At 40.2% G+C, this 25,190-nt stretch overlaps 1 protein-coding gene across 3 annotated transcripts in view; it reads right to left on the reverse strand.

The window, feature by feature from the left end:
* SCAPER (S-phase cyclin A associated protein in the ER) overlaps positions 1-25,190 on the reverse strand; it is a 133,820-nt gene that overhangs the window by 49,755 nt on the left and 58,875 nt on the right. For all 3 annotated transcript variants that reach the window (XM_014251020.2, XM_088063278.1, XM_088063279.1), the window contains exons 23-24: positions 17,209-17,335; positions 77-192 (exon numbers count right to left, since the gene is read on the reverse strand). In XM_014251020.2, the coding sequence (XP_014106495.2) occupies positions 77-192; positions 17,209-17,335 (243 nt within the window). The remainder of the gene's footprint in view (positions 1-76; positions 193-17,208; positions 17,336-25,190) is intronic.

The following is a 25,190-nucleotide window of genomic DNA, read 5'->3' on the forward strand; positions in this document are numbered from 1 at the left end:
GAAGCAGCAGTGAAGCAGCAGATATGAAATGAATATTCATATATTCATTTGCAGGTGAAGGACCCATCATACTCACTTAAAGGGAACCCGGGCAGCTGCGCTCAGGTTGGTGGGAGAAGTCACCGTCTGAAGAACATTTTCAAGAGCAGTCAGTCCTCCTGCAGCCCGGAATGCAATTTTGTCTGCTGTGTTCTGAAGAAACACAAACACAGAAGAGAACCAACAGAAATGAAAGAAAAGTCTACATAAAGGGTACATCTGACAGTTGTGGATTCTGTCAGTGTAGAAAGTCCTTAATGCACATATTTATCATGTTGGACACCTTTGAAAAAGAGCATTTCACTGCTCGTGCACAAGAAAGAGCACTTTATAGAGCAGGAGTTGAAACTCTCAGGAGCTATTTTTTTCAATTATCATATATACATATCCAGTACTACACAGGTAATACACTTGAATACCATATTTTCAGTAAGTACATACAATTATAGGGACCTTATTAAAGTTTGTCTTCACCTTTTGCTATTACATTTGTAGCTATACTGCTTTGCACAATTTTAAAAATACAATCTCTAGATGGGCACTTCCTTCTTTTTACAAACTTTTCCAACAGAAGAAACCTCCAGGTTTGATTTATAAATATGAGTATTATAAAATAGCCTAGGCAGATCCCTTATCTGAGGTACCCACTTAGAACTGGCACATAGCAGAATTTTACACTTAAATACCATTCTATCATTATTCTCACAGTTTGCAAATGACTTTTTTGTCATTTTCCCAAAAATGGGATTTTGCTGAAGCAGATCCAGTATTTTAGAATTTACACTCTTTTTCTTTCCTGCAAAATTGGTTTAATCTCCTATGTTTACAATAAAGCAAGTAAAATCTTATTCTCTAAGCTGTTTTGTATAGTTTTATTGGCAGTTTGTATTTGATCATCTTGATTCTGTCAATGATGATGATGATATTCTAGTTAATAAGAAATAATTTCTTCTCATCCCCTGCCAGTGTTGAAAGTGCTTCACTTACGGGGAAAAAACGGGAAGTCCTCTATAAACATGATTATTATTATTAGTTTGTGAAGAATGTATTCTACTGTAACAGACTTCATAACAGAAAAAACTCCTAGTAACTCTGACAATAAAATATTTATCTGAACAACTAGAAAAATAATAAAGCAGCTGTAGTATGATTTAGATGGGCAGCATTTTCCGCTGTGAGATCAGACATTACACACAGAAGTACATATCTTACGTTTTATTTAAATCATGCAACTTTCTCTCCATTAAGTTTCAGTCAAGCAAACAGCTATATTGTATTTAATTTACAAACTACAGAAAAACTATTCACAGTGGTCAGATATTCAAAAAGGAGGCATTTTCCACAATTAATATGAACTGCATTTAGATTTTTAGGCAACCAAAAGATTTATCATCCAAGGGATAATATGAGGCCACAAATGAGTGGGAATCTGTACGCCAACTCATCCAGCAGTTAGGAAAATCAGCCAGTGATTTCCAACAGACTAGATGGTAAGTATAATTTCTAGCAGTTAATTTTAGCCCAGTAAGCCCAGTAAGTGTGCCTTAATTCCAGAGTTATTTTTGAGTTTCACTCATATATTCTTCCTTTGCTTCCTCTTCCTTCCATCTAAAAAATATCTCAAACCCCTGCCTCCTTAAGCTCCCTTGGCTCCCAGTAACACTTTCCACCAACTCCTGGTAGAGCCATAAAGAAAAGTCCCGAAGAGCGAAGAAACAGTTCTGCCATAAATCATCATTATCGATTTGATTTGAGCACCCTGGCTCACAGCCACAGATCTCAAACCTCCTCCTGCCCTGCTCCCCCAGTGCTGCAGTGCTCCCAGACAGAGCCCAGGGTCTTTCTAACCTTTCCATGCTTGCTTCAGCTGAAAACCCTGCAGGTGTAAAGAGACATGCTGTTATTTGCAGAGTGCCTTTCCTTGGCAATGGGCACACCCCGGCAGTGCAGGAGCACAGGAGGAGCTCAGAGCTGAGCAGCACAGCAGTGAGGGTTGTGACACTGCTGATTTATCTCTCAGTGCTCCTCCAGCTCCAAATGTGCCCAGCACTTGCCACTTCTCACTTTCCCTATTTCTCTTGGGAGATTATGCCACAACCTATTAGCTCTTGTGGCAAGAAGTCTTTCCTGTCATTCAGACCAAATATGCCCTTTCTCTATTTCATCCCATTACTCTGAGTTATATCCAATTTATTGCATTCATTTTGTTTGTCTCCTAAGCAATTGCTCCATTCTTGAACTTGTACACTGCTTCTTTTTCCTACTTGGCTTGTTTCTCAACTCTAGGTTCTCTTTAATGCTAAACTCCACCTTTTGTATTTTTCCACATGAACTTTTCTTATCTGTGAAATTTTTCCCCCAGAACTCCTCTTTCGTCTAAAAATACCTGGTAATGAAGTGTCCAGAAAGGAACTTCCCCCTGTCCCAGATCAGTTACTAGAGCCACACTGAAAGAAACATCTCCCTATTCTGAGGGGAGGTTTCCATGTATCTGTTTTAAAAATATATAAATCTTTTAAAGCTGTTTCATCTCCTGTGTGCTCTCCTTCCATTTCAATCTGGAGCATCACTTGTTTTATAGACAGACTTTTTCAGAGCACCTTTTCACTGGTTCACTTTTGTCTAATACTTCACTGAAATGCAAGTCTACTTGTCAAAATACAAATTTTTATTTTAAAAACTTCTGTTACTGCTACAGTTTTCTACCAAGCAGAAGGGAATCTGTAATTTCTTCTGATTTTATATGGTTTAGCTACATGTCCCACCACTCCTCTTTCTAGATTACTCATAAAAATTCATTAGCATTTTGATGCTTATGAATGAAAATAAATCCCTAACGATGTGCATGGAAGAGAGGGAGAAGCTTCAGTAAAAGCAAGATACAACCAGCAGCAAAGCTGGGGAAGATCAATGAGCACAGTTTTTGTTACCTGAGCTCACCCAGCTCTCTAAAACTGCCATGTAGGGATACATGGCTTTTAGTACATTGTATATATTTCTCTCCAGTGATTCATTTAAGATGGAGAACTCCCAGGGCTTCTAATCCATTTCTTGGAAGGCAATGTTGATGTTGAAGTAGCTGCTGGTATTGGGCACTTATGAATAACCTTGGTCCCCACCCGAGTGTCCAGCCCTCAGGAATCCCAGGATCACAGTTCCTGGAGCTTGGCCATGGGAGATGAAAGGAAAACATGCCCTGTCCATAAAGGAACAGAAGAGTCCCTTTAATACTGCACTGCTGATGTTTGCAGGGTGAACACCATGGGACTAGAGGAAACACTGGAAAAAGAAATTGTCCCTTCGCCACCCATTCCAAGACCTCGTACTGGCAAGCTCTTAAACAGAAATCTCCCTGGTGTTGAAACGTATTGTCATTCTATCTCTGAAGCAGCCAAATCACACCAAATTATTATAAAATATGTCTGAATTAATTCCTACTTGAGGCAATTTTCAAATTTTAAGTGTTTTTATATTCACCTAAAGAAATCTTTCTTGGATCATAAAAATACGTGAGCAGGACATCTTATCCAATTTGTCTTTCTCTCAAAAATGAACCAATATCCTTGAAAATATGATGTCCTGTAGTGCTAAAGCTTTACATTAGCTGATACATATTTTAACAGGAATTCAAAAGAAATGAACTGAGGCATCTCAGTTACTCAGAGCCCTTGCTCACATACTTTTCTTATTTAAATTGATCCTTGCCTGAACCTGTGTCAGAAAAACCCATTCAGGTAACTACAGCTTTTACTCTGGTGGCACCCAAAGCTCTGAGCAGGCATTAGGCATTGAGTATCAAAAATTATAGATCCTACAGGGAATAAATGTTAAATCCCTATTTGAAAAGAGCATAAACCAGCATTGCATGTTTCTGCTGCTCAAAAGGAGCCTCCAGACTTCTAACTTGGCCTCCCAAATTAATTAGCTCTCCCGTTTATGAAACCTGCTTCATGATTTCACTGCAGGAACTGTTCTTTGAGTAGTTGCACATTTAGACTGGGAGGGTTATTCTGTAATCGATACCATGGGATTCACGTTCCTTGAACAACAGAAAACATATAAACATGTTTTTATACATCGTTTTTAAACAGTGTGTAAAAATTTTATTTGCTAATATGTTTTTTTTTAGAAATTTACAGCTATTCAAATAGCATTTTTAAACAATTTGATTTTTAAATACAAGAGGATTTCTGCGCTCTGAAGTTACCTGGTGACACAGGACAGTAGATACAAATGAACAAGTAGGCAAAAATGATTATTACTGTCATCCCTGCATTTTTAAACACAGATGAGGAGGCCCAAAAACCCTGGGGATGCTACCTAGATGTGTCTTAAACATCAGAAAACAAAAACAGAGATGCAGCTCTTCAGAGCAGCAGACGCAGCACTCAAATCCAACCCATCCAAAGAATCTGTTTCCCTTATCCCTCCCAAGCCCATCATTGGGAACTACAGTGGTCATGTTCACACAGGAGGAAAGCCAGCCCAGGTGATGTGACAGGAAGCATGTATTTAATCTCTGGACCATTATAAACTTGTCATTTGAAGCATACAACCACTAATTTAGGGAGAACACTGCACGAATCAAGAAACTTAGTGGGAAGTGTGTGTACACTACTGCATGTGGCACAGTAAACAGAAACAGTGATAAATTAGACACACCATGTAACCATTTTATGGATTAATTATGAATTAAATATATTTTAAAACTTAAAAATAATCTTTAAAAATAAAGGACAAACAATCAAGACAGCTCCCTGCACAGTGGGTAAGCATAGCTGACTTATTTACTTACCTGTTACAACACCTTAATGGATCTGAATTTCCCTTCTCTCCTATGGCTTGAGTGACAACTGACTAATAGGATTACAGGCTCTGTTCCAATAATACAGCTCAGCTACATGCCAGCAAAAAATGACAGCCTAAACCTGAATTACATGGCCTGGGAATCCATCCAATTATTAACTAAAGTAACTGTTATTACCTAACCTAATCAAAGGAGAAGCAGCTGTTAATCTTTGGTGGCCTGCAGTGTAGTAGCGGTCAGACTGGATGGACTGTCTTTGTACTTGACTCCTCTACAGACAATAATTATGTCCTTTGTGATCAAGAAGGAAGGGCTTCCTAACCTTTCAGACAGAGGCAGCAGATGGGGAACAACTGTTTGTGTGTTCATTAACAAGATAGGGTAGATTTTATCAGGGTTTGGCATCTGTGGCACCCTTGGAAGCACCACTTACCCGAGAACACAAGTATGTTTGGCAAATTCTAAAATGAGCAGACTAAATAGAAAGTTCAATATGATGTTTTCATCTCATTATCTGACATTTGGTACAGAAAAATACACACAGCTCAAAAACAGTGATTTACACATATGCCCCATCCTACCCAACGTGGCCAACAAAGAAACACATGAAAAGGCCAACTGGCCTGTGCTGGTACTTGGCTGGCTTTTGTTGCACTCATCAAAAAAGTCGTATAATGTGAAATGTGTGCTTCAGAAATAAAACCAAACTGGGGGAAAATGCTGCTGAATTTATACAAGTCAGTGGGTAACACAAAGTAACACAGAGGGAAATAAAGCCAGCAACACCTATTGGGTTGTGTGTTCAATATTCCAGGAGAGAAGTGAGACCAAACCCTGTCCTGCACCACTGCTCCCCTCTCTCTGCACAGGGCACTGGCAAACTGCAGCACTTGTAGAGCAGAGGAGGTCAGAGAAATCTGTCTCACCAGGAGGCAAGACAGAAGTGTCACTTAGTTTATGCTGGGGAAAGTAAAAATATGCTGGGATGACAGTGTGGAAGGACCTGAATGAGAAGATGTCTGATAATGCACAGGAACAGCTAATATTTGGAAGCTGAAACCAAATGAATTCAGGTGAGAATAAAATGGGGTTTTTTTAATGCCAAGCATAATTAATGATGAGTATAATATACTTAGCAAATATAGTCAAATCTCAGTCATTTAAAGTTTTTAAATCAAACCTGATTATCTCCTAGAAAAATGTGATCCCAGTTAAATCATAATTTATTAATTTGGTGCAAGAGTTATTGGGTGAAATCCAATGTCCTGGACCAAAGTACTCACTTCCATACATCTCTCCTGTTAAAAGTGTTGTTATTAGTTAATAAGTAGAGCAGAATCAGACATAAAGCTGAGCTTTAACCACTGAAATGATTTAATGCCAGCTTTGCTATCTCTGCTCTATGTGACTTTAGCTCATTTTGACTAATTGAAATATTTTTTAACTAACTGAAATACTCTGGTGTAGGCCCTCCCTCAAAGACAAACATCCAAAATAAATATTTTCATGTAGGCTAAAAAGGAAATTTAGAAAAATTATTTTTCCTTCATTAACCTAAAGAACATTTTCTGCTGGTCCTGCAGAATGTCCAAATCACAAGCTGATCTGGAAAGCCCATTTGAACAGAGCTCAGGAACTAAAGTATTTCACAAGAAATTATTTCTGAATGGAACCCAAATACTTCAAAACATGTTCACTTCTATTTCTGGAAGAACACATTTCTGCAACTCTTATTATAAACTGTTCATTGATGGAAGAAATAATAACTAATTAGTAAAATATAGTTGAAATCCATCTTAAGAATCTTTTTATTTCCTTTTATCTAGAGTTTGAAGATTTTATCTAAAATGCCAGAGGCTAAGAAATGCAGTTCAAAGCTTGCTTAGAAAAACAAACCAGACAACTGAATATTGGGCTGGCTTCTCTTTTTTTTTTTTTTTTTTTTAAACCTTTCCTCTCCCTTTAAATAAATACGTAAGTTTATCTACATGTACATACAAACCCATGGACACATTTGTGACTGTAGAAAATCTACATTCTTTGAGTAGTTCTCCAGACTTTATACAGTGAAAATCCCTAGAGGGTACACCAAGGTAGTATCTTCTATTAAAACAGGCAATTTTGTTCCCTGCAACACTTCTCTTCAGTGAAATTAGTGTAATAATAATCCCCCATGTGAAAGAATCAAACCAGTTTTCAAACATGAGTGAATTCATCCACAATAAAATTTCAACCACTGAATATCAATGAAAACTAGTTTGGGATTAAAACATGAGCCAGAACTGGCTAAGTGTCGTTTGAATTGGAGGGAGGCATTCATTCCCATCAAAGAATATTTCACATGTATTTGTATGCATTTCTTCTTCCTGCACTGCTTATGGGTTAAAGCCCCAGCAAGGGAGGCCTTGGGAAATGCTCCGTCCCATTTTGCCCTGCTCAGCAAAGCGCAGATTCTGAAGCCTGAAAGGTGATTTTGAAGCCTTGAAGGAAAGGCAGCTGCTCTGTCTCTGCACTCCCAGCTCAGGTAGGAGCGGAGGCTCCCTGGCACCTGCTGGAAAAGGGGCTGGGGAAGGTGTTTCACTCCCTGCACAAGCTCAGCACCTGCTCATGCCCATGGAAAGGTGCCTCTGGCTCCTGAGTCATCTGGGTAACACTGGCTTTTTACCTCCACAGCTCAGATATGCCAACTGCAACTTCACAGCCTGGATTTAGCACAGAGAAAGACAAATATCTAAGAACAAAAAGGGTGAAAAGGCAAGCACTTGATACAGGGTTCAAATGTAATATAAAATGAGGCTCACCTTACTTTTTAACTGTATCAAAAATGAAAGAAGAAGCATTTTTGACTATCATCTCTGAAAGGCTACTATTGACAAGCAACCTAAAATTCATTCAGGACTAGGGACAATACCAATACTAAAATATTGATTCTCAGGCCTGTCCTGAAAACACTAAACATCCTGTGCATAGAAACCTAATTTCTGTCTATGCCATCATATACTTAATTAATTTCTCTGCTTGCAAACATCTGCCCATATTGTCAGGTCAAACCAAATTCAATAGGACTCCTTACTAACTCACTGTATGATCTAATTGAACAGGATGAGCCTTATTTACACAACTTCCTTCCGAGTTCTGCAGTGGCTTTTCAGGTCAGTAGTAAAATCCCAGAAAGGCATCCTGTTATACTTCTGTTGACAAGGAGAGGATCCTCACAATCCTAATTGTGAAGCCACAAGAGTCAGTGAAAGCCATAAAGGAAAGACGGGTAAAGGTAATCCAGTGAATTCCATGCTCTCTGTTCAGCTGCTTTCAGCCAAACCAAGTAGCATTACAGGAAACAGACAATATTGCTTGGAAAAGTAAGAATTATCCTCACACATATCTTGAGAGACAGCACTGAGCATTGCAGTACTTGTGCTTATTAAAAATAAATGTTTAGTCTATTTATAAATAACAGGGCATCTAGTAAGTGCATCAATTAAAGGAAGAAAGGACAAATAGAGCTTTAATAAGAGGAACAACTGCTCCTGGATCTCCATAGACAGCTCCATTAGCTGAGGCCAACTCGACTTTTTCTGATTAACCTCACAAATAAAAGTTCCCAAACAGGTAAACAGAAAGCAAAAATACATGATCTTGTACTGTCCTCTCTCAACATTTATTGGACAATGAGTTGCCCAGTGAGCAGGGAAGCCAGGTCTCTCTGAACACTGAATCTGACAGGTCACTACTGAGAGCTGTCAGCCACTAGAAAGCAGTTTTTTTGATTTCTGCTGAACCCAGACTATGAAAACCAGTGCAATCCAGCCAAAGTGAAGATACTACAATTATGTGGGAGAGGATGTATGAAGAAGGAGCAGTGCCTGCTTAAAGACCTGAAGTCAAGGGCACTTAACTCTAAACACAGTTTTCACTCTGATTGCCTTGGGTGCTCTCTTGTAACCAACCTCTCAGACCATTTGCCCATGAGCTCATGTACAGGACAGGCACAAAGGACTGTGAGGCACAGGAACAGGGTGGGTTTGTGAGGTGCTGCAAAGATCAGAACAGACTGGGTGATATGTTCTCAAGTCAGAAGTGATGGTCTCAAATCACTGTTGAACTTAAAAATACCTCGAAGAAAATATACATATACATATATATTTATATATATATATATACACATACCATCAGACCAAATAAACAAAAACTTCTTTAGCAATCATACTAATCATTACTTTACGGTGATTTCTAATCTGGCCTCTGCTATTGGCAGAAATGTGCCTGTGTAGGGAGTTCTCCTCACTGAGAAATCAGTGCCTGGGCTTTAATGACATTAAAACATATCTCTTGTCTTGTAGTGAAGGAACTTTGCATACCCTGGAATGTATAAATATCCATTATATCCATTGTGGTATGATGTATTAGTTCTACACTGATGTAGAAGCCTGATCTGACAGCAAAAAGCCACAATTAGTACAACACTGGAAGCTGACAGCATTTAATTACATCCTGCAGCAGTTCTCAACTACACTCACTGTGCACAGAAATTAACCTCCCAATAATCTTGGAATAAGAACACTGCAGAGCTTATCTGTGAACTCAACTTGCCTTTTAATACCATTTCCAGCAAACAAGTTAAAAAATATTCTGCGACTGACCCCTAGTAACAAGTTCCTATTTATATGTTCATCTTGGGGAAAAGGTTAATCCACAGTTTACAGAAACTCTGGGCAAAGGAATTATTGATGAGATAAAGCTGCCTTGTCCAACCTGCAGCACACAACACACACCTGACCTGTTGACTTCTTTCAGGCAGTGACAGGAAAAGGCTGTCAGGGTGGGAAATGCTGTCCAAAGAGCTCCTGCTGTCTTTGACCACAGCCTCTGCGCTGGGATTATCAAATCTGCTGCTGCAGTTGATAGAGAAGAGGATGCTTCTACTCCAACAGCAGCTTGGACCATCTGCAGATAAACTGGTAGTTACAGGACAATGCTGATAGTCCAGGCTTTGAACACTGCTGAACCTTCTTCTGTTTGAGTGCCACTGGGCATCACTGGCACTCAGTGCTGATCATCTAGACATTAAAATTCTCTAATTCTCACTGTTACAGGCTTTAAAGAAGTGAATTAATTCTGAGGAGGGTTACTTACATCTCGTCTTTTCCAACAATTATATCTGCTTTATCCTTTCTGGAGTTCATGCTCTGATTCAGGTTCTGTACTTAACTCTTGCAACAAAAGAAGTATAAACACAGAATTCCCTATATTACTTTCTGTGATGGCAAAATTACTACATTTTCAGTGGCAATATAAAAGTTACAAGGGAATGAATTCTAGTTTTAGCTGGTAAAAATTTTTAGTTTAAACATATTAGTTTTTTGCTTTTTTTAAAAAAAATATTTTTATGTTTTAAAACTTATGTTTTGTAATTCAATGCTCTTCTTAAAGTTTGGATTTTGAACTTTAAGTTGTTTTTAAACAGTTATAATTCAGCTTTACATTTGATTAATTACTTCCCTTCATGTGACATCACTGTAGCTTTGGAACTGGCTACTGCAGAAGTATTCCGAGTTGAAAAATGAATGGATGGATTAAAATATTAATCCACTATTTCCATAGAAATACATCGTAAGTTTAGCCAAAATGAACCTTAAATTTTTAATTTCTCATTGTAACAAATAAGAGTAGCAATTACTTTCCCAGAGAACAAAACCCATAAGGATGAAGGCACAGTTAAGGTGGCATGTGGGTGTTTATTTTGTCTTTTAAAACTTTGGCTAGGAAATGCCTTCTGCCTGATATAAAAGAAGGCTTTTTGGTGTAAACCAGTGCACTGTGCATGAAGATCTTCACTTGGCCAAGAGCCAAAAGATACAGGAGAGAAAGGCAGAGGTTGCAACTTGACAGCCCCAAGGGCTCCACAGGGCCCCACTGAGGCGTCGCAGGGGGACGTGGAAAGGAGCAGGCTCAGGGCCTCTCCAGCTGCTTTCACCCCCAGATATGGATGTGTCTTCAGCTGTGGCACAGCTCAGCACCGCTGGAGCAGCGCCAGCAGTGCTGCAGCCCAGCTGCAGGGCTGCTCCAGCGCTGCAGGGCTGCTCCAGCGCTGCAGACAGACACCCCGTGCAACGCAGGGACAGCACCAACAGCCCCAGCTCATCAGTGTGCCTCTTGGACCCTGGGCATGCAAGTTGCTTCCTTCTGAAATTAATACTGTGCATATGTGTACTTCTATTTTTTCTGCAGAAGTAATTCTCTGTGTGATTGCAGGTTTAAGTTTTGTCAGGATACACAGTGATTATCCAGGTAAGTCCCCTGTGCACCCACACCAGGAGACAGTGGCTGTAAGCAGCTTAGCAGGAGAAAGAGCTGTGCGATTTCCAAGCACAACGGTATCTGAACCTGTTGTCAGAGAGAAATTCTACTTCTAAATAGATTTATAACTTGTAAGGAGATACAGGACCGCTGTTGTTTCTGCCACTGGTGTCCTCTAGTGGAGAGCCGAATAAACGGGAAGGGAATGGGCTGATCCAGAGCCACCCTGCCAGGAACACCTCCCACTCACAAACCTGCCAACCAAGGTCTGCAATCCCAACCACACTTTTCACTGCTAGAATAATGCTTAAAGGTAAACCTCTTACAGCTTCACTCAGCCTAAAAAATGAATGCACTGTAAGGCTACAGAGAAGAATGTATGTTAAATTATATACAGATACTGTGCCTGTGTGTGAATGCATGTATATACGTAAGATCACAAAATACAGATGATGTGGGTCAAGCCACTGGTTCACGATTTAGGTAAACTCACTACGACAGTAATTTTCACACTTTTTCATATATAATGCTTTTTTTGATTTACGTAAGATGGTGACAGATAGGCTGGCAATTCTCTCTTTAAAGGCTATACCACTCTGCTACGCCAGGAACACACAGTTCCTTGGTTGCAAGCACCTGCAGCACCAAAATTAAATGTGCAAGAGCTTGAGAATCTCAGTTCCCACTGTATTCTTAAATATACTTTAAGCAACAATACTGAGTCTTTGTAACTAAGTATTTGCTTCTAAAATCTATTTTGTCTGTATATATATATGTCACATACATATTTACATACACATACTTACACAGGGCAATTTTAAATCTCTGTAGAGATATTTGAAGAAACTTATCACATGTTCCATTTAACATTGTTTTTGTTCCATACATTAGTTCTCCAACAGTTTTTAATTTTATTGTTTCTGTTTCTGATGATGAAGAGTTTGTATTATTGGGGGGATTGTCCCTCTTCACCCTGGCTATGGTCACTATCCCCAATGGGCCCAACAGTTTAGAGAATAAAACATAAATAGAGGGCCTGAGTATGTTGTTAGAGCCAGCCATTTCTGACAGTCTTTACAATGGGATAAACATTGTCTGTCTACAGTCCCCATGTATTTGAAAGCTACGACAAACATTTTACTGAAATGTAAATAACTGACATCACCACTGCTCAAACAGGAGGCTGAAAAATCTCTCTAAAAATCCCAAACCCCAACACATTGCCTGACACAAAACAAACCATTAATGGTCACTGAGAGAGCACATTTTAGAGATCATGAGCATTGAGACCCTTTTTTTAGAAAAAGGATTAAACTACTGCAGTCAATTACTAGCTCATATTCACATATTTTTCAGTTATAAAATGATACCCTTCTCTAAGGAAGTAAATTTTCCCCCTGAAATCTGTTTCCAGTAAGAATATTATTCTGAATTAGTAATGTAAATAACCATACTTAACCAATTGAAAGGCAGCTGCTTCTAGATTTGCATGAAGAGAGCTGGTAACTATAAGCACTGTGGCCCAATTTATTAAAAGCCTCCTGTTTTATTTTGTGGTTCCATTTTAATCCCACACTTTAACAATTTATTTTGCACTCACTATTATTTACTGAGATTTTTACAGCATGTAGAGAGCCTGCAGGAGATGAGGGACACAGCTATCCCTCAAATCCATCCAAAATCATAGTAAGTTTTATGAACAGAAGCAGTGAAATCTTGTTTGTAGGACTTTGTAACTTGTGAGTATATGGGAGCCTCAGCTGTACTGTTTGTGCTGGGCCACAGATCAAACCTGTGTTTGATACAGGTTTGATTTGCTGCTGCTGCCCTTTCCTTGTGAGCAGAGCTTGAAGAGCTTCAGTCAAACCACTTAATTAAAGGAACCTTATCGCTCATGTTGTGGTGGAAATCTTTCTCAAACTAGTGATCAGTAAGAAGCACCATATAAAAGCAATTCCAGTTAAGCAGATTAATTGCTGCCCTTGAATCCCAAAAATCATGAGGTTCCTTCAGAATCCTACTGAATCTGTGTGCCATATTCCCAGTCAGTTGGACAAGAGACACATTAAGGGCTTGTCTAAATGGCACATGTAAGTGTTGTACAAATTTAACTGGAGTGATTTAACTGCAGTGTTTTAGCTGCAGCTGAGCCAGGTGAAAAGGCCACTGCCCTCAGCTGCTGTCACCATCCTTCCTAAGGCAACACCCTGCGTGTCCCTCAGAGTAAGTGTCTGCCAATCCTGCCCAGCACAGACCTATCCAAAACCACACAGGACACTTCTAACATTTAAAAGTAGAATTTCCAAAACCTGAAGACAAACCCATCCTTCTATAAACAAATTTTAGGAGGAACTTTAGGGAAGGGATGTTCTGTCAGCTAGTGTAAGGATGACCATCTGAGAGGCAGCAACCTCTGACCCAGGTCAGGGTCACAGTCTTAGAAATGTGTGTACAGCTGAGTACCTAATGTCTGCATAGTAGACATTTTTGAATCAGTAGATTTTTTTAATCAGCAAGTTTTTAATCAGTATATATCACCTCTTTACATTATAGGGAAATGATGATATAAGCATAAGCAGGTTAAAACTGTAGCTGCAGTCATACTAACAGGATATACTGCTCTCAATATCCTGGTTCCTAAGAGTAAGAGTTCCCTGTTACGGGACACTTCTGTGGGAGTGCTCAAGGCAGACTCGTGCAGTTACTCTGGGATTCCTTGCACATCTGAAACACACAGTTGCCCTCAGTGATGGATGCATAAAATTAGTCCATGAAGGAATGAACATGCATAAAATCAAAAGAATCTTGGCAGGACAAGTGCTCTAGCCCTGCATCCAAACATCAGCTCTGTCTTCTGTAAGTTTTTCTTTTAGCATCAAAGGCCCATTCATAGGAGATCTTAAACTGAGGGTTATCAGATCTTATTAAGAGCTTGAAGAATCCCATATGACATCTGCCAACCTCAGGCCAGGGCTTTCTGGTAACATTTGCATGCATTCTGCTGTTGTGGCTCCGTGTGTGTTTGTTTTCTTAATGTACTTTTAAACAAAGTAGAGGTGAAAGTGAATACCGCTTCCTTCTAGGATTTCTGCCAGAAAGGATGAGATGCACAAACACAAGGACTGCCTGCCAGTAATCCAGAGCACACCCCAAGCAGCAGCAGTACCTGTTGGACACACCTGGGGGACAGCACAACATACACAACATTGGGATTTGTGCTCCTTGCCTCCTACCAACACATGGCCTGAGAGGCAGGCCATTTAAAAACCCTACTTAAAACTAGAACCACATGGTGGTTTATGACTTTAGAGTACCTCTTGTGCATATTTAATTTAAAGACATGTGACATGAGTCACATGTTTCAAGCAGCTAATGGCCACACTCCAAGTCAGATCCTCAAAACCTGCACTTCAATTTGCTTATTCTTTGCACATCCTTTCCCAGCGTCGGACACAAACCTACTTTTTGTAAAGCTTCATCCAACTAAGCCAATGTGGGCATATCAAGAAGTGTCTAGAGATCTAACAACCACTTAAAGCACATCTCTTTCGCTTGTTAGCACTCAAAATATGCTGTGTTGCACAGGGATCCAGTAGCAGTGAATGAGGAGCAGGTAAGATGCCGCAATAAACAGCCAGAACACCAAAATACACAGTGGTTAAGATGCATCTTAGCCTGAGTGAAATTTCTCAAATCTGAGTATCTAGAGGATATATAAACCATTCAGTACATTAAACAAGCACTTCTTGCTGTATTAGTGGAATTACTTGGCCCCAGGTGCAGAATGTGCTGTGTCCAGCAGAGCAGGAAGGCAGAAACAAGAGAAAGTGTGACCACAACAACCATGCAGGCATGCAGCACCCTAGAATATTCTCACACTATGAACGAGGTTCAGAAGTGAGAAAAAGCTTTATTCAGTACAGTGGAAGACATCAGATGAAGGCTAAGTCCAAACAGAAATTGTTAGTGTGATTTGACTGTACCTGGAGGCAAATCCCACTGAGACAGGGCTGCAGATCTTTTGTGTGTGGCTTTTTTTGTGATTCAAGTTTGCATAAATATTACACCCCACCCTTTCAGGCTGTTTTAGCACAGTCATGGAATTTCTAATGAGCTGAATAACCCTTCCTTCTGTTGAGAAATTAAATGGTATATATTTGTCTTATTTACTGTTACCAACACCAGCTCAGCAATTTTTAAAACCAATCTTTTTTTTTCCCTGATGAGCCTGAATACATAAATTTTTCAGGCAGTGCAAACTGTTAACAAAAGAAAAACCCAATGTTTCACAGTATGACTGAAAAGAGGGGTTTTGGATAAATTTTATTTTGTAATAGTTTTGCAGGACTTCTTGAGTGTAAGAAGAGTTTCTAGTAAGTGGGAAGGATCTATTGTAGTGAACCCTGTCCTCCCTCAGGGCAATTCTTTATTTAAGCCAGGCCATTAGCAAGGGTAAATCAATGTTATCAGCTCACAGACAGTGACAGCTTGTGTGGTTCCCACTCCCCCCTTCCTTCCCCCCCATTAGGTTATATTTTTATGCTCTCCAGGGAAATTCAATTAACAGTGTCAGTCTCCTCCTCTCAGACCATGACTGACACCATCAGGGCTCTTTTCAGTGCCCACTGACATGTAAGATGTGTCTGCTGATTTCTGACTCCCAGGTTAACAAGAGAATTCCCATCCCCTCCTGCAAATGGCCATGTATGATCTGTGCTGTAAACACAGCAACAGCTACTGAAATCAATCCTTCTTGACCTTATTGATCAGGACACTCAGACAGAAAAATACTTCTGCAGTGGCTCAGTTATGTTTTAGGGGTAAAACCCAAATTAACAACAAAATAACCCATGTCTATTAATACTATCAAATTTAGTTTTTCAATTCCCCACTGCAAACTCAACAACCAACAAAAGCATGTAAACAATTAATGAGTAACACTTAGCTGCAATACACATCTCATTTTTAAAAATCGCAGCAGATGACTACGAGTAAAAGGCTGGATACAAGTCCACATTTCAAAGAGTTTCCAAGGATTATTTAGTTAACTTTCAAATATATTCACCTGTTCACAGTAGTCATGCAACATGATTTCTGTATTTTGAAATCAATAAAAAATGAATTTTTCAATAATTAATGGAAACATTGCAAAATTTGAAAGTGGCAGAACTCTTTCCAACACGCATGACCAGCTCCAAGGAACCACCAGAACACATGAGGAGCCTGTGCATCCCAGGCAGCCTCCAGTATTTAAAAGCATGTGCCATTAACAATTGTGCTTTCCACACTGACTAAGCTGTGAAAGCATCAAGCAGAGCTCTCATTTTCACAAACATCAACTCTGAACCACAACGATGCCACCCCCTCCTCAGATTTCATTAATTTGGTTTCTTCCAGAATTAATTCTCTTTATGTCTTGACTACTGATAAGAAGTAGTATTTTCTAGTGGTTGAAAAGAGAACAGAACATAATGTTCCAGCTGAAATTTCAAATAGTGTGGTCTTAATGGAGCTAAAAACCACATTACAAGTCACAAAACATTGTGGCAGCAGACTGACCATGAGGAAATAGGAAAAAAGATGCAAAAGCTGCATTATCAATAAAAAAAATTCCAATATTTACCATAAAGCAAAACATGCTCTACAATCATATCACTTTGAAAAAGTTAGAAACCTAGAAACACCTGCATATATTATACATCATACCTTCCTCCTCCAGTGATGACCCACTGATTTTGCTGAACTCTGGCAAAACTCGACAGATTGGTGCTCCTCCAGCAAACCTGGATCCAATTCTTTCCTCTGTTTTCTGCTAATTGGTTTGGCCCCTTATTGTAAAAGCTCTTTGTGGGTAAGCAGTACAAACTAGATGACTGAAATGACCCAGGTTAAAAACAATCCTCAGGAAAATACAGGGGGAAAAAATGGAAAGGGTAATAGCAGACACTGCTTGTTACATAGAGGTCATTTATTCTTCAATATCTCACATTAAACATTCCCAAATCCAAACTGATGAGACTTGAAGGCAAAACAATTTATAGGTCAATCGTAAGTCACAATACCTCTTTTTCCAGAATCCGAGAGATTTCTCCTAAAGTCCTGTCCAGACCAGGAACTTTGTTGTTCCCCAAGGAACAGCTATCCTGCATTTGGAGGTGCTTCAGAAGGTCTTTTGCTAATCGCTGTAACCTTCAACAGAAAACAGAATACAAGGAGTAGTTAAAGCAAAAACTCTCTTATTAACTTACATCTTTGTAATGAACCTCTGGTAAGAATGAAGGAATCATGAGAATCTATGTCAAATTTTATCATCTATTCTGAATAGGATGCTAAACATCCAAGGAGATACAGTCAGCTTGTAGTGACATTAGACTATCTACTCTTTCAAGGAAACAGCACAGATACAGAGTGAGCAGTACAGCCATAAAGGTGCTTTATTAGCTACATTTGTTTCTGTTGCTTGCCTATTCCCCTTCCACAACTTATCCTGCTAGTTTTTGCCACCCTTATTTTCTAATGGTTTCACTCTATTTAAGATGAGTAAGGGAAATGGAACAGCAGGACCACTTGGCTGATTTCTTATAGGCATCATAAAAAGAATGGCTCTTCAGAGCTATTTAAATATAAGAAAAGCAATGGCTTTGCAACCTACCTACCTCAGAAAGGACACTTGATTAACAAGGGTTACTAATGAAGCCAAAATGCAGAGGTGGGAATGATGCACACACATGGGTTAGTTTTCATTTCAGTTTTACAAATCTGCGCCTGGGCTGTTCACCTGTGCTCTCCTACTCAGAGTGAGACTGAGGGAAAATACACAGTGCCAGGGCACAATTCTCACACCCTAAGGTCCAAAATACACTCAGAGTTTATCCTTCTGTGCCTCGACTGTGAAGGTGGAGACTTCTCCCTCTGTGGGAGCAGCCAGGCAGAGGAGCTGAGGCTGCCAGAGTCCCTTAGCTGGAGACTGAGAGCAGTCAGGAGGAAGTGTCATTCTGTACTTGCCATGGATTTGGGGTCACTGCCTCAGTGTCCCCTTCCTGGCTGCTCTGAGTGACAAGGCTCAGGGCTTGCTGGACCTTTGGTTTCATCTACTGGGGAATCTGCACTGAAGTGGGAAACAGCTGGTAACTGAGCAGGAGGAGCAGCAGCAGACACTGCTGGGACTGGAAGGCTACACATAGAAGCGTACAGGAAAGAAAAAGAGGGGAAGGGTAACAATGCTCATCAAAATGGAAGATATCAGTGTAAAAGAGACAGAAGGCATTCACAAAGTGACCACAGAGTATTGGAAAATAAAAAGATTACATTAACCAGTCTGCCAGAAGTAAGACAGGAGATGGAATGGCTGGAGAATGTATCCCAATAGTCACACTATATTTTAAAAAAATAAATATTTTTTTATATATATATATATATTTTAAAATCCCAAATCAGAATACAAATTTGGGGAAGAATAGAGAGTTTCCACTTCATCAAGGGACAACAGGTACTCAGTGTCTTCTCTTTGAAAAAATTAGGAGCTTCATTAATAGTTTTCAAGACATACTGAAGATACATATATGTTCTTGAAGTACAAATAAAAATGATTTGTAGAATTCTGAGCCTTGGACTTCTTATCATCTGGTCAACTAAGCCCACTAATATACAACCAGGATTTTTCTATGACAAGAAAAAAAGAAAAGATTACATCCTGATGAGATTTTTCTGCACTGCTATTTCCTCTGTGGAAAATGAGGTTGGAGGAAACCTCTGTCTATCTCCATAAGCCATGAGCTAAAATGGGAAACAAAATTAAAAGCCAAAGCCCAAATAACTGCAGGACTTGGACAGTAAATCAAAAGACCACAGCACCAATGAGGAGTGGAACTGCTGCAGTCCACAGGCAGTGTATTCTCAGAGAGTGGGATTTAGAATGGCTATTGCCTTGGCAATATCCTAGCACATGAAGTAAAAAATACTTTATTTCTTTGGTATATCTACCCAAATTCCATGATTAAAGCATTTATAAAGCCCACCACCCTATAATGTAACTTCATCTGACAAAAGAGAACAAGACAGGTTTCTATTTGCTTCATTTAACATCACAGGAATGGAATTCCACCAGGATTAACCACAGAGGCTGAAGAAAGGCATTTCCCTAATCTCCATCGGGCATCAGCATACAAAATGTTTAAGGTTTATCAAAATACTACTCACAAAGAATCAAAGAGAGCATAATCATATTACACTGAGCTGACACAACTAACAACTGTCTTTCTCTTCAGGCTGTTAAGATGCTCCTTAAGTTAAACATCACATTCAGTTTCTGTCCTCACTTTAAAACAACCTGTACTAACTCCCCAGGAAAAGCTTCCAGCTTTCCATTACTTCTAAAAGTCTTTCTGGACACTTTTACGAAAATTCAAACTTTCTATGCGTGTGTTCAGCATCACAGAGTAAGAAACTGGAAGAATGAATTTCCAATTCTGCCACATTAAACAATTACCTCTTACATCCTCATATCCTACTGCAGGGAGAGTCTTCTGCCAAATCCAGTCAACGGATGCTGTGTGATCACACGGGGAGGAGAGGGGAAATAAAAATTGCCTCCTCCCACCCAGTGAACCTTGGAGAAATTATTTAAATATCCTTCATACTGACTTCTTGGCCATGTCAGAGAAATAAAAATAATTTTTAGACTGTTTCAGTGGACTAGAAATCTGTGGAAGAGGACTTGTGCTTGGATGCAGAATTTGCCATTGCTATGAATGGATTTGGAAAGAGAGAGCTCTTTGTACACACTGGACTCCTGGCACACTCTAGGTATGCACTGGGGATTACTGGGATATGGCATCCACACTTGATCCAGTGACTCTGGAAATACCATTGAATCCAAATCCAAACATTTTAAGACAATTAATTAGTCTTCCTTCTGTCCCTCAATTTTCACTCCAATGCTTAATAAGCCATACATGGAATGATAAATAATTAAAACTTTACTATGAAGGATAAAAGAGAAAGTTAATGCTTTTTTTCCTTAAATTATTTACATCTCACTTATTAAGGTTTTAGTACTCCTCACAAACGGGTAATTCAGAATGCAGAAGAAATATGAGAAGGATGTAAGACCCTGACTTGTCTTGGAATATTACCATAATGTAAACTAATAAATTGTATAGTCAGCAAATACAGTATCTGATCTTTTTGCACTGCAAAGGAAAACAAGAGATATTCATATCAAAGGTTTTTAACTTGGGCTAAATAATTTTAGCAGCTTTAATATATTTTATAGGTCAAAGGAAAAATATCTGTCAGTATTTCTAGGCCACATTTCATCTCCAGAAAAAGCCAAAAAGCCTTGAAATAGTAGCATCAATGTCACTTGCAGGTTTAACCCAATGTCTTGGCTGTACACTGATGTCCAGGGAAGGATGGGAGTGGCTGGGCTGGCTGCTGGGCAGCTCCCCAGGGAAGGAGTGGATTCTGCTCCCGGATGTTCCTGCCAGGGCAGCCCTGGTGCCAGCTGGAAACACAGCCCCCATTCAGGGACAGACAGACAGCCCCGATCCCTGGGACAGCCAGCCCTGGATCCCTGGGACAGACAGACAGCCCCAATCCCTGGGACAGACAGCCCTGGATCCCTGGGACAGACAGCCCTGGATCCCTGGGACAGACAGACAGCCCTGGATCCCTGGGACAGACAGACAGCCCTGGATCCCTGGGACAGACAGACAGCCCTGGATCCCTGGGACAGACAGCCCTGGATCCCTGGGACAGACAGCCCTGGATCCCTGGGACAGACAGCCCTGGATCCCTGGGACAGACAGCCCTGGATCCCTGGGACAGACAGCCCTGGATCCCTGGGACAGACAGCCCTGGATCCCTGGGACAGACAGACAGCCCCAATCCCTGGGACAGACAGCCCTGGATCCCTGGGACAGACAGCCCTGGATCCCTGGGACAGACAGCCCTGGATCCCTGGGACAGACAGCCCTGGATCCCTGGGACAGACAGCCCTGGATCCCTGGGACGGACAGACAGCCCTGGATCCCTGGGACAGACAGACAGCCCCGATCCCTGGGACAGACAGCCCTGGATCCCTGGGACAGACAGACAGCCCCAATCCCTGGACACACAGCCCTGATCCCTGGGACAGACAGCCCTGGATCCCTGGGACAGACAGCCCTGGATCCCTGGGACAGACAGCCCTGGATCCCTGGGACAGACAGACAGCCCCGATCCCTGGACACACAGCCTCAATTCTCCCCGAGGCAGCCGGTGCTGGAGGGAACTGAGGGCAGCTGTGGCACCTCCTGCCCTGCCCCAGACAGAGCCGTGGCTGATCCCCAAACGCTGCCCCCAGCCCTGCACGTTCCCCGTGCCCCCAGTGCCACCCCTGCACTACAATCCTTGTCCTGGCACACGGGGCACCCTCGGGACACTGCCATGGGAACACATGGGAATCATCCCACAGCGGGACACTGCCCCCAACACTGCCAGACACAAACCAGCTGCAGCTCCATACACCTTGAAATGGAAATCTAAAACATGATGAAAAATTCCTAGAAATACTGTTTTCTCAATATATTTATCTAAATTCCCATGCAAATGTTTTAATCACTCTCTGAAGTGGAAATCCACCGCCTGCCCAATCATACCCCTGGTATTTATCTTGCTTTAAAGTTTACCTGAATTTTATTTTATTTGCACTCTGGCTCTTCTACAGTTTCCAAAACATTTTGGAAATTAAATTTTGTCCAAGTACTTCCAGTTTCAGAGACCGTCTGTTTTTTTCCTTAGTAATAGGTATTTTACTATAATATTTTATAACTGGCCTAACTGGACTCTAAGCCTACTACACCAGGAAAACCTACAAGGTGAGTTTATCCTGTGAATACACTAATACATAATAATGAAAGAAAGAAAGTACTATATTGGTACAGACATTTAGCTTTGGGCTACTTAGAAAGAACAAATGTCAGACTACATTCCCATGTCCTCTGCAGCAGACTCTTACAGGAAATAGTGTTTCTACCTCTTCTTTTTGTGCTGCAGTCTGTTTCCAGGATAACACTGGTTCCAATTTCCCTACTATCTGAAGTAACCCTTTACAGTTTTAAAAAAAAAAGGTAAATAAAAAGAATACATTAAAACAATTCCTTGCCATGTGAGGAGAGACTAGATAAAATATTAGACCAAGGGGTTAAGTTTTCCTCCTGCAAACCTGCTAATTCCCTTCAGGCACAAGGCAATCTTTCATTACTTTAGTTTCCCTGTTGTATTGAAGGATGACAATTATACTTTGCTGCCTGGATATTTAACACTGAAACACATGGCCTGCCTCTGCACTAGAAGATACTAAATAGATGTAAATAACTCTCTAACTCTGTGAAAATGTTTTCCTTCCCTTTTCAAAATGTGCTCCAATGGACACCTGAGAATGCTGTAATGGACACCTGACACACCTTTTGCCATGTTATCCTAGTACAATGGACACTAAATAATTACTCAGATCAGTTCCCAGAGAATATGAATACTACAAACCCACCAAGAGTCCACCAGTACTTACAAAATTACCTAAGTGCCACCAGGGACCAACCAGCAAATGCACTCGTGAAAGGTAGGGAGCAACACCTGGCTGCCCCAGGTTACAATGTCCACAGTCCTTTCCTTGAACATCCCTCCTGGCACATGGAGTAGTTCAGAGACCAAAATACCTACCAAACAAGGCAGTATTTGGAATTATCCCACCCCTCTCCCTAATGCACACAGTTTTTTTTAACAGATACTTAAAAACCCAACTGTCCCAGCCATCTTTTAGAAGTAATTTCTAAGGAAGAACTCCTTAGAGCCATTTACAATCCCAGCTATGAATCAGTGCTGTACTACTGAAAAAAGGATACACACTGTCTGTCACAGCAGGATAAAGCCTGTCTGCTTATTGCTATTAGTGTACTAGCAGTGTAGAGCTTAGAAAGCACTTGGATCAGTGCTTCATTAGTGCAAAAGGTTTTATAAATCTGCAAACCTTCAACTAATAAGAACCACTGAAACAGTCTATCAGCTGCATCATGAAATCAGTGGTCTTGTAATATTAAAGTGGCCTAATCTTAAAGGTGATCTAAAAAGGCTTTTTACCTGCCAAAGACTAACTCTGGTTTCTGTCTTTCTTCTGTAACAACTGACAACGTGACTAAGAACTAAAATCAGATAAAGTTGCATTCCATAAGTGGTTCTGGTTGTTTGTGAAGACACTCTCAGTTTGGGAGTAGACAAGTGGGTAAAGAAATGTGGCATAAGCAAGGAAGCATAAAAGAAAGAGATCTTTATTTAATTCAAAACCACATTGCTTCTTTTAAGCAAATATATAAACCTACCAATTATGTCCCATTTAAAATAGAATTTAAAAAGGAACTTCTCAATTTTTAAGCTCCACAGCCCACTAAGTCAAAGGATATTTTTTGTTCATTGGTATACTTCCACTCCAATTTGGGTACATGAAACCTTCCCTTGGGAAAGACAAAAAGTCTTTGCATTTGTTTTGACCCAAACACTGCATTTAGCATGTGGAGTTTTTACCCCTTCGTTCTGTGATGGGACTTTTCTCAGTATCTGTGCAGATCTCCTGAGAGCTGTACAGACTCCTGGGTGGCAGCAGTTTGCTCAGCCAGCTTGTACCCAGCCAGGTACAAGAACAGCTCATCACAGAATCCCTGTGCAGCACACGGTGTTCAGGCTGAAGAGCCAGTCCTCCACTGCTTGCACAGCTTCTCAAGGTAATAATGCTTCACACCTACTACTGTTTTATCCTTTGTGCTGACTCCTCTTCCTGCTGGCCTTGGTTAAGTAGGACCCATTACTTAGTTCTGTGTTTTCCTATTATTTTTCTCTATATTAAGACTAGGTTGTGGCATATAAACAGATACAGTCTGGGTTAAAACTCTTGCCTCATAAAATTTCTTGCCCTCTCATCCTTTCTCTTACAGAAAGAGATAATACTTCCCTATTCTCTATTCTTCTTCCATTTTGTTGTATGTGTTGTGCAAAGTAAACACATTTTAACATGTGCTTCAGGTTGACTCACAGACACTCTTCTACTTAAAAAGCCAGTTGACACTTGAGCTCACATTTTTACCCCCTCGATTTCAAAGAAACTCACAAATATTTAAGCCCTCAGGGCAGGTAAAAAGTTGTGTAGTTTTGGAAATAACAATAACTATGGATCCTGAAACTATATTTTAAAAAATTTAGATGTAAGCAGCTGAGAGATCTCTAGGTTTCTACCTGAAGACTGCACAGAGACCTCCCAGATCTGTGATAGAAGTGAGCTACACAGTGGCTATCACTAGTTCACACCTAAAAGGATATGACCCTAACAGAAGCAATAAAGGAAGAAACTAAAAAAGCAGATGGAACAGAAGATTCTGCCTGAAAGCAAATGAGCAATTAATTACATAAAGAAAAATGAAAACTGCAAATTCAGGATCAGTCAAAAGATTTGAAAACATTTTTTAAAAATTTAAAATCTGAGTTTCTCTCATGCTACAATTAATACAGAACTGACCAAGTTGCATCATTGATAATCTCAGAATTTAACACTGAGACACTAGAGCTTATTAATATCTCCAGAGTTGAAGGCACACATTTCTACTTTCTGATGACTAGAACCTAATATTTTATTTTCTAGCAGCAAAGAAAAGCAAATCACAAAACCTACAAATCTAGAAGTCTCAATATACCATGAAATTAATCTTGCAAACAGAAGTGCTGATGACAAGAAATGAAGCCAACTCCTTCCCATGTGTTTATGCAGGTGTGCCATCTGCTGGAGATGGGTCATTTTCTTGTGTCAAACCTCAGTGATGGATTTTTATTATTTTAAAATACAACTAAGATTCAGCAGCAGTAGTCAAGCTTTTAAAAAGTCTATGTAAAATATACTTGCATACAGGCTAGTTGTATGTACATCAAGGAGGTCTAAACTGCAAGGATCTGAACTGCTTAACCACCAGCAACTTGAACAAAATGCCACCTTCCTCAGCAGTTTATGAGTGATGGAAAC

Source organism: Pseudopodoces humilis, chromosome 16 (assembly GCF_049639895.1).
Source record: "Pseudopodoces humilis isolate 2021_Gansu_Grassland_sample_001 chromosome 16, ASM4963989v1, whole genome shotgun sequence".
Taxonomy (NCBI): Eukaryota; Metazoa; Chordata; class Aves; order Passeriformes; family Paridae; genus Pseudopodoces; species Pseudopodoces humilis.